At 48.2% G+C, this 10,629-nt stretch overlaps 1 protein-coding gene across 1 annotated transcript; it reads left to right on the top strand.

Moving 5' to 3' along the window:
* Positions 1-5,083: 5,083 nt before the first annotated feature.
* Positions 5,084-10,338, top strand: foxn4 (forkhead box N4). Its single transcript, XM_047048507.1, has 9 exons — positions 5,084-5,163; positions 7,310-7,491; positions 8,021-8,124; positions 8,394-8,504; positions 8,740-8,867; positions 8,960-9,056; positions 9,171-9,378; positions 9,484-9,873; positions 10,028-10,338. The coding sequence occupies exons 1-9, from the start codon at positions 5,084-5,086 to the stop codon at positions 10,276-10,278; spliced, it is 1,551 nt and encodes a 516-aa protein (XP_046904463.1). The 3' UTR covers positions 10,279-10,338.
* Positions 10,339-10,629: the final 291 nt, after the last annotated feature.

Below are 10,629 nucleotides of genomic sequence, written 5' to 3'. Positions count from 1 at the left end.
ACCCGGGCTAAGGACTCAGAGGGCCGGGTACTTAATCATTCATGTCTTGCGGGGTGGAGAGACAGGGAGATCTTATTCAGTGCTCACCTGGGTATCTAGTGCTAGAGAGTGTAACACAAAGATGCAGAAACACAATCCAACACAACCCCCTCTCCTTCTCCCGCTCTCGCTCACTCTCCTGCTCTCTCGGGCTTCCTAGCAGCACCTTAACCACCTCTGCTACCCTCCACATGGAGAGTCTAGGTCTGGTTACTGATCTTTGATTGGGATACATTACTGGCTTGTTGAAAACTGCCCCTCCTTTTCTTCAAGGGGGAGATTGGTGACGAGCGGATATCAAATCTCAGAGCTCTCTGCCCTGATGAAGAGGTTAATCCGATGGCAATGAGATTGGATTCAAGAGTTAGATTGCTGGCTTTTTGCCATTGAGTAGCCTACTGTCGCTGACTGTGCATGTTTGGAACGGTTGACTGAAGCTTGATGTCAGACACCATAAACTGTTTGCACAACATAGTCCTGTGGTCCGAATGACTTAAATGATACAAGATCAGTGTGGTTGTACCCTAAAGCAACGTCTGCAACGAAGATTGACCGATGATTGATGCAAACCGCTGCAATAGAGTAAACAAGATCAATGCTGACAATCCAGAGCATTGTTTATTGCCTCTTACAGGGAAAAACCTAGAAGGAGTGGTAGTGTGGTAACCTGGTTACCTCAGTAACCTGGTAACCTGCATGTCCAAACACACGCCCACTTGGGAAACACAGGTATCTGTTTCTTCTGGCCTGATGACCCAAACAAGAGAAAAGATCAAGTTTCAATCTATTTACGGTCTTCTGAGCTACTTCCCTGCATTCCAGTGAAGTTCGACATGATGGATATTCAGCTCAATGTTCAGCCCATTTTAATTATTCACTCGCCACTCCAAAAAGTTGTCAAGGCTACTTTTGGCGGCAGCCCCCACCAGTCCTCAGCCCAGCAATGCTTGTCCAATCTTAACAAGCTTTGCGCTACCCACTGAGTCTTGATTCAGCACGAGACCCGGCAAATCCAATTACACAGGAGTCAGAGAGGTTGATTTTGCCATTATGGATTCCATGCTGAGAATGAATGTTGATGATAACACTCTCATCTGACAATTACCGGCAAGTCCCCTATTTTTATTATTCTCTTTCCCCTCACTCTCTCTCCTCCTCTCTCGCTCTCTCTCTCTCCTCCTCTCTGTTCCACCGGTCTTCTAATTTTTCTTTCTGTCCCTTTTTCTTTCTGTTCCTTTCTTTCTCCTTCTCCCACTCTCTCATAGTCCATTATTCCTAATTTCCCAGCAGCGTAACGAAGGCCGGGCCCCATCATTACTCCAGCCCTGGAGACGGGTCAGTGAGGTCACACTCCACAGAAGCCCCTCTTTATGTTCACACCATTTCAAGAAAACATACTACATTTAGTTCTTACTCATGTCTTAGTAAAGACGTTTTTTAAATTGATTATCTTTACTTAAAAATGTCAAATGTAAAAATAAAATCCATAACAGTTCCTTTTTTTCCCGTCCTTTGGGTTCCCTCAAAACCAACAGGGCAGAAACATAAAGCCTCGAAATGATGAGCCTTTCCGGAATATCCTACCTGTCTTCAGGTGTTCCCTGGAGGTGAGGCCACGCCCCCAGGCTCATGTGTGCTGAATCCCAGGAGAACGAGTAAAGGACTTTTGCTCCATCATGCCCTGTGATCTGTTGAAAAGGCCTGTCTTCTACCCAGCACACTGCACATGCTCTTCACCCAGGTCACACAAAGGTCAACACCATTGACCTCTCCAAACCTTTAAGACGGAGTCTCTATGATCCTCCAGTACAAAAGCCAAAGTGAAAGAGGTCCGGAATGAGCCTTTAGACCGTGGAGTTTAAACCAGCACTGTGTCAGACAATTGACCAGTGGGGGAATCTGCAGAAAGCGATTCTACTTGATCAATGGGATAGCCTATCTCCCCCTGCAGTTCAACCACCTTCATCCTCCACTCTCCGCCTGATGCAAACAGACAGCTGTTGTGTTGGTGCACTTTGATAGGTGCAGACTTTAAGTCAACTGCATTTCGCCAAACTGTCGTTTGACATTTTCCTGACCCTCGAGCATTTCAAGAACATCCCGGCCACTGTTGAAGTTGACCAGGTCACTAACCTCCAGGCCAGAACAAGCGCATGCCTCGTGGATTCGTTTGCAAAAGCGTTCCAGTGAACAAGATGCCCCCATAAAAGGAGCGTAAACATACGACCATTCACTACCTTTTCACCAACCCACAGATAAAGTACAAATATTCATCTCCTCAGACTTTTTGATTTGACCAGGAGCCCCTTGACTCGGATGCTTGACAGAGCTAACCCAGTGACCCTCAGCCCAGCCATCTGCACCCACAGCCCCAGCAGGCTTGACCCTCATCAGAGAAAACAAAGGTCTGACCAGGACCCTCCATACAGCACCTTGGATAAGTATGGAAGACAGCCACTTCCTCTGCTGCCAGAAGGTCAGACTGGCTGGCAGTGAATCTGCTGGGGATCCTGGAGGGCCCTGTCTGTGCCTGCAGGGCAGATTAGAGGGGTGAGGTGACCCCCTTCTCCGGAGGACAGCAATGTTTTTGGTAAACAGACACAATGGAAGACAATAACATTACTGAGCCTCCATCTTGTTGTTTTTGCTCATTAGTCAGAGGGAGGAATGTCTTCACACTTCAGCCATGGGGAGTCATTCACTGGGACGGTGCAGTCTCCTGCAGGGGGGACACCACGTCTACTTGGTTTTGGTGGCCTGACTTGGCTGCGTGCAAACGTACGCTTCATGCCTGGGGACTATTTCCAACACGGCTGCGGTTGTTTTCTACTACTGTGGTAATCACCCTTAGTGCCTGACTGACTTATAAGGGAGTCTCACAGTACTGTATCTCCTGTTAGTTGGTTACTCTTTGTAATTAGAGTTTCACTCCCTACTCTGAAAAACAAAAGACATTGTGCAAATTCAACAAGTAGACAATGGCGTGTGTGTCACATCAGTGTCCTCCTTGGTTTGTTAAACACCACTCATAGGAATATCTCACCCGTAATATCTGCACATATTTGCACATACCATACTTATGGGAGAGCTGTCTAGAACAATGGTCTGGTCAGACATCTATAGACATGCATGAGTCAGAAAGGAGACTTGGGCCTCCAATCAGAACACTTGTGGAGTAAAGCTCCATGGCTAAGAGACGTGAACTCCACGGGCTTTAGGACCTACAGGGGTTGAGTCTGTGGGACAGTCTTATTTTGTCCGTTACGTTCATGCATGTAATCATTGATTGTGTCCATTGTGACAGGGCGATTTACCATCTGTAGTGTCCCATGGGGTTGACACTGCAGTCATTGGCTCTATCCCCACAGAATTAAAGGATTTTTTCAGAATTTAGTTTTCACAGAACACAATCTTAAAAATATAATGAATAGATATACTATAAAGAGTGTAAAAAAAATATACAATAAATGAATGACAACTAATAGAACATTTGTGTAGAAAACCTTGATGCATTTCCAATGTAATCATATATTTAATTCCTTATATTAAATAAGAGTAAAATAGAGGTGTATTCAGGGGACCCTCTCATGATAAGTGTCAGCTTTACCGCCTGTTGTGTTCTTGGCTCGTGTAGCCAACCCCTGGCTACAGCCCGTGCGCGCCGCCCCGGCTCAATTCCCGCTGCACTCCGGAAAAAACGCGGGTGCAGCGGCGGGGAAACAAATTGTCAACAAGCACTCTCTGAAAAATTCACATTCGCTTGAAGCCACAAGTAGCGACACACACCATCAGGAAAACGGATTTAATAATCGGGATATTACAAACTGGAACTTGGTGACAAATTCTGGAATGTCTCCAATCTAAAAGGGACGTAAAACATTTGGCATTTTTAAATCTTTCGTTTTATTATTATTTGCATTCCTTTAAACTTATTTTTGTTGCTCAAGAATTAGTTCTCAGTTAGGCAACTTTTTTTGTACTAATACGTTGGATGATCAGACAGTGCATTTAAATCTAGGGTTTTGAGAAGTCCCAAACTATTTGCCAGGATCAACCGACTACTGGACAAAAAGTTATGCAATTATTCATGAAATTGCTACTGTCATCTTCTTGCACAAAGCCTAGATGGACCTAGCAGGGAAACATTTACAAATAAATGCATGGAGGTGTTGTTAGCCTGCGAACTCACTCTAACTGTGAATGCAATTGAGCAGAAACTTCAGGTTGTTCTCTTTTAGTTCGTTTTCTATGTGTGAACGGTGTGCAGTCTTCAGTGGGACTGTCACGACCAGTTAGATTGGCTCCTGTCACATTTGGGATCCTGCCCTCTCAGCAACAAGAGGCTCCGTGAAAGCGCACTGCGCATGACAGACTGCTGGACAGCTCCAGAGTGGGAAATTTAAAAACAGTTTTGGGGGAAACAAGTGCAGCTCAGTCATTATACTGTACACGGGAACAGCATCCACGAATCTTTTCTTCGCGTTATTCAAACCAGGTAAGTTTATTTACATTTGACCTAAAGCGTGATCATGGCAGAGTAAATAATTTTTTACAAATATTATAACTGGAATATTTCAGCAAGCATAAGTCGCTGATGCGTAAAAAAGGGGCGACGTTTCAGATTTAAAAGTGGAATCAAGTGGGAAAATGTTAAAACACATTATAATAGTAAAATATATATTATATGTATTAGAACAGGCCATTTTGGTTTTTCTACACACATCTCAAATTTAGAAACTCTATTCGAATTGAAAACAACAATGACCTACATATAATGGTATCTATAATAACTAAGCAATGTTGATAATTCTCGTAACCTACTTTTGACTGATCAAATTATCGATCAAGATGTATACGTGGCACTTGCTTATCAGATCAGTTTAGCAGATATGTAGTATGATCAGTGTGCTGTTTAAAAAACAATTTGACGTTTAAAAAAGGTTTTATTAAAAACCATATTAAGTATGATTGGATCAAGTGTTTTCTATTTAGGAACATTTCTAAAAAGTGTTTTGCATTGCAGATAAACCAAACAACACAGGACATGATAGAAAGTGGAATTACAAATAGGATGTCAGGAGTTCTAGAAAATTCTGGTCACCATCCTTCTCCCCAGGACTACAGGTAAGGCCCTTGTTGCAAATATTTAATTTCCAAAATAGAAACATCCAAATTCTCCCCAATTATAATGAGTTTCCATCCTTGAGAAGCGCTACCCTTTGTGAATACATTTCCTTGACGTATATTTAACAGGCTAAACTAAACTCAAAACTATCAGGGAACACTTAGTCTAACTTCACTATGTATAATCTGAAGGTGGAAGGACAGCTCTTTTTGTCAAGGGAGGGGTGTCTGGAAAAGGAGAGAGACAGTGAGAGAAAGAAAGAGAGAGAAGAAGAAAAAAAAACAACAACTGAAGAATAAATGATTTTCAGTCTGAATGGATCTGTCAGAAACCATCAGCTCTGTTTACACTGCTGCTGTCGGCACATGGAGAGACAACCCTCCTGCACTGGGACGGCTGAGGGGGAGACGGGGGGGAGACCGGGGGGAGACAGAGGGGTGGGGGGTGGGAGAGACAGGGCTCCCCGGGTCACCAGTTAGGATAGACGTGGCTCCCAATTAGGAGGAGGGAGGAGGGAGGAAGGAGGAGGAGGGGAGGAGGAGGGGAGGAGGAGGGGGATACTAAGTGTTTAACCTCTGGGAAAGCTTGTGCGTCTGGGTGATGGACGGGGGCACCAGCTCAACATGCCTCGCATCAGCGAGCAATTTCTTTATTGTGGGCGTGAGGAGAGAGAGGGAGGTTTCCCAAAAAGTAGCAATAAGGTGTCGTGTGCACGGAACAGTCCCAACTAGAAGGGCACACATTGTTTGTGTATGACATCCTTTGTGTAGAGTCACATGTAAGATTAGTCGTGTAAACATGAATTCCCAGTATAAATATTTCCGACAAAACAAGACTGCACGTCTCTGTGCAATTTTTGGTCGCACAAGTCAGTGTGTATGTAAGTGTGTCTGTGTGTGTGTGTGTCACGGAAGATGACTCAAACTTCAAAGCTCAAGTTGAAACAGGCAATGCCACATGTGGTGTTGAGTTTCAGCGCCGCACGAGTCGCTCGTTTAAGACCCTTCAGACTGGCGCATGCAAGGTGTCTGAGGACTCGTGCTGGTGCCTGTGTCAGCTGATGTCAGGTCCCCAGGTGATAGGGTGAGCGAGCGCTGTGACCTGACCTCCAACGAGCACCAGCCCCTCCCCCTGGCCCCCAGGGGCCCGTTGACTGAGGAGGGGGGGGGGGGGAGGGGGGCAGGATAGAGACTGGAAAGGGACAAGGAAGCAGATGGCATCCTATTTGTCCCTCTTGTGTGAGGGCTGTCATTCCAACAGATTAATGCAAGGGCTGGTTAAAACGGCTGAGACAATCATGGAAGGGTCTGGGGGAAACAATGGGACCACGTGCCACTGGGCAGATTTGTCGTTTGGGACACAATAGGTGATCATTTTTCAATAGACAAGAGGCCAACTGTTGCAGGCAGCATGTGCCATCATCCCATGTTTCAAACGATCCCGTGCGTTGTTTACTTATGATTCAGCCAATGGTTGGAGGGGAAATGTGGTCACCTGACGTAGGGTTGATTTTTATTTGGACTTGTAAGAAGGGGGGGATGTACTACAGTCAGTGTTGTCATAGCGACCCCAATTACTGAACCCTCTCCACAGTAAGTGTGTGGAGAGAGGACTGGAGGGGGTTCAAGAGGATTCCTCTCTTTTCTTCCTCTGTAGAAAAGAAATAATAGCCGCAAGCTGATCGCCACTCCCCCATGCTCTGACTAAGCAGAGATCTTTTGGAAAAATCTGTACATTAATTTTGTTAATGTACTACATGTATGAAGGAACATAACTGTAAGGTAATATCTAGCAAGAAGAATCATCCAGGATTGTATAATGTATATTTTGAGGCCACTCAAATATTCCTTATTTTGCAACACCAGGGTTTTTTTTGGTCAATTTTTTTTTGGGTGTGTGTGTATGTTCATGTTGATGAGAAGGCCCCAGTTATTTGAAAAGAGTATGAAAGAGTATTGCACTTTGTTTAATCTTCTTAATCCTACATCAGATAAAGCCTGAGCAGCTTTCACCAGTCTCCCAGCACCTCCTGACTCCCTGCTAGGATTTTTGAATGACCAACTGTTGAGAGTTCCCGTGCGGACGGCAGCTTCACTGTCAGGGTGTGCCATTGAGCCCCTGTGTGTGTGTGTTCCCTCCGGGCAGACTCCTGACCACAGACCCCTCTCAGCTGCGGGAGGAGAACCTCCCTGGGGACCTGCAGTCTCTGTCCTGGCTCACCTCCGTGGACGTTCCCCGGCTGCAGCAGATGGTGGACGGCAGGGGGGGAGGAGGAGCGGGAGGAAGCCATCCCAACGGGTCCTCCAGCATGCTGGAGCAACAGACAGGTGAGACAGACAGACAGGCAGACAGACAGGCAGACAGAGAGACAGGCAGAGAGACAGGCAGACAGACAGACAGACAAACGGATAGACAGACAGGCAGGCAGACAGAGACAGACAGACACAGGCAGACAGATAGACAGACAGGCAGGCAGGCAGACAGAGACAGACAGACACAAGTGGACAGACAGACAGGCAAACAGACAGATAGACACAGGCAGACAGACAGGCAGGCAAACAGACGACAGGCAGGCAGACAGACAGGCAGGCAAACAGACAGATGACAGGCAGGCTGACAGGCAGACACCAGGGTGGGGCTGCCTGCTGAACAAAAAAACCACAAGAACCCAGACCTGTGATGTTAGACTGCCACCACTGGGAATACAAACACCCTTTACAGTTGGCAACACAGAATACCGTTACAACCAAGCTCTGATCTCTACGACCTCAAAACAACTGCTACAACGCTACCTGGGCTAGACCAGGGCTCGACAGGGCCAGTGAAGAGGGTGACCTGCTTGTGTTCCCCCCACAGCTCAGCTCACCAGCATGACCATGCCCGGTGGCCAGGGAGCCCTCATCCACCTGCACAGCAACATGCAGCACAGCCCTCTGGGCATCAACGTCCACAGCGGAAGCGTAAGTCGCCCATCTCCGAGAATGCTCAACTCTGGTCTCAATGTGGCAACGTTTTCTACCCAAATTAGTCTGTTTAAATGTGTCAGGTGTTACACAGCAAAAATGGTGTTGGACCTTGAGCTGAGAAGAGAAGGAATTTATAATTAATTCCCCAGGGGGAAACTGATATTCAGACATAAGATACAGTTGTAGTTGAAGTCCAGGCCGAGGATGTGACAGTTGAGTTTGTGGTGAGTGTATGCTAAATCAGCCAGGGGTGTATTCCACAGATGTCTCCATACTCTATGAATGGACAGGCTTCTCCTGGGTTCCAAGGCCCCACCTCTGTCTACCAGCACAGTCCACAGCAAGTGTTCTCCCTCTCACAGGCTGGTCAGCAGGTAACCTCACCCCTCAGCAGGCTTTAGATACAGACTTCAGGGCTAACGCATCATTTTGACATGCTAACCCCCCCCCCCCCCCCTTCCTGCCTTATCCCCCTTAACTCCCTTCCTCCACCCACCTCTCCCTCCTTCCGTCTCCCCCCCCTCCCTTCCTCCACCCACCTCTCCCTCCTTCCGTCTCCCCCCCCTCCCTTCCTCCACCCACCTTCTGTCTCCCCCCCTCCCTTCCCAGTGCTCACCTGCTGGGCTTTACAGCAACGTCTCCTTCAACAACCAAAGCCTGTTCACCCAGCCCCGACTGGCTCCCCAGAACCAGGACCTGCAGCCCAAGTCCTTCCCCAAGCCCATCTACTCCTACAGGTGAGCTCCCCCACTGGACACTCCGCCATACATCGACATGGAAAAAAAACAACAAATACCAATGTATTTTGTCCCTGTCGGTCTATCTGTAGCTGTTTGATTGCCATGGCTCTGAAGAACAGCAAGACCGGCAGTCTTCCTGTCAGTGAGATCTACAGCTTTATGAAGGAGCATTTCCCCTACTTTAAGGTAAGAGTAGGCCTTGTGCTCCACATCATGAAAGGAAGCTCAGGGTATGAAGTGTTTTGTGTGAGGGCAAGGTGACATTATCTTAACTCTTGTGTCTCTCGTGTTGGGTTAAAGACCGCCCCAGACGGGTGGAAGAACTCGGTCAGGCACAACCTGTCCTTGAACAAATGCTTTGAGAAGGTGGAGAACAAGATGAGCGGATCCTCCCGCAAGGGCTGCCTGTGGGCACTGAACCCCGCCAAGATCGACAAGATGGAGGAGGAGATGCAGAAGTGGAAACGCAAGGACCTGCCGGCCATCCGGCGCAGCATGGCCAACCCAGGTCAGGAGAGGGGCGAGGGGGGCACGCACAGCCGACCAGGGGTGAATACCGTCTCCTACAGAAACGCCTCTGAATCTCAACCTTTGTCTTGTTCTTTTTTCTCAGATGAGCTGGACAGGTTGATCACGGACCGTCCGGAGAGCTGCAGGAGGAAGAACCTGGACCCTGGGATGACCCGCCTGCCCACCTGCCCCTCCACCCTCCACACCCACGGCCCTCCCCAGCCCGTCGTCACCCTCTCTCTGCAGTGCCTGCCCATGCACCAGCACCAGCAGCTCCAGGCCCACCTCCAAGCCCAGGCCCGGCTGGCCCCCATGTCCCCCATGTCCCCCTCCCCGGCCCAGACGCCACCCCTCCACGCCGTATCTGACCTCTCCCACAGCCCCCTCGCCCAGCACCCGGGCAACAAACAGCCGCACGACTTCTACAGTCTCCACGGCGACAACACAGAGGTGGACGCGCTGGACCCCAGCATCATGGACTTTGCTCTACAAGGTGGGTGTGAAATGCCAGTAGAAATATTTCTAACAGCTCTCTAGAAAAACGGACCCCGTCTAGAATCAGGAGGCGGGCCTTTTGCGACTGTCGCCGTCTGGCGTCGCTGTTCCGTCAGAGCCGGCCGGTGACGACTCTTTGTTGTTCTCCTCAGGTAACCTGTGGGAGGAGATGAAGGACGACAGCTTTAACCTGGAGGCCCTGGGCACCTTCAGTAACTCACCCCTGCGTCTGTCTGACTGTGACTTGGGGACGGGCGGCTTGCCTCCAGGATCCAGCGGGGGCGCTCTGCCCTTCTCAGACCTGCAGGTGACAGGCCTCTATGCCTCCTACTCCTCCCTGGAGTCCCTCTCCTCCCAGTACATGGGCACGCCAGGCAACAGCAAGCCCATCGCCCTGCTTTAAACCCAAACCACCACCAGGACAGTGCCGAGAGAAGCTGAAGAATCCAAAACGTGTTTTTCTGATTATTAACCCCCCCCACCCCCCCCCCCCCCCCCCCCCCCCCCGCTCATCATGACGCCAAAAACATCTTTGACTGAGAAACCAAGTACTATTTGTCCCAGTGACTGAAGTCATTACTTCGGCTGGGAGGTCTGCAAAATTATACATTAAAACCACAAATAAAATCCCCACAACCACAAACTTAAAATAAATTTGAAAAGGTAAAAAAATTAAAACTATTATAAAAGTTTTTATGACATTTATGAAGTCGACCACTGTAGTCTCTCTGGTGGAGCTATGCCTAGCTAAGAC

The sequence above is a fragment of the Hypomesus transpacificus genome, chromosome 24 (genome assembly GCF_021917145.1).
Source record: "Hypomesus transpacificus isolate Combined female chromosome 24, fHypTra1, whole genome shotgun sequence".
In the NCBI taxonomy this organism is placed as follows: Eukaryota; Metazoa; Chordata; class Actinopteri; order Osmeriformes; family Osmeridae; genus Hypomesus; species Hypomesus transpacificus.
Note: the sequence above shows the minus strand (reverse complement) of the source record. Positions and strands in the feature narration are given on the sequence as shown.

Coding starts and splice junctions, on each gene's coding strand:
- foxn4 (XM_047048507.1), top strand. CDS start 5,084: ATGATAGAAAGTGGAATTACAAATAGGATGTCAGGAGTTCTAGAAAAT. Junction 8,868..8,959: donor AAGCCCATCTACTCCTACAG/GTGAGCTCCCCC, acceptor GTCTATCTGTAG/CTGTTTGATTGCCATGGCTC. Junction 9,057..9,170: donor AGCATTTCCCCTACTTTAAG/GTAAGAGTAGGC, acceptor GTTGGGTTAAAG/ACCGCCCCAGACGGGTGGAA.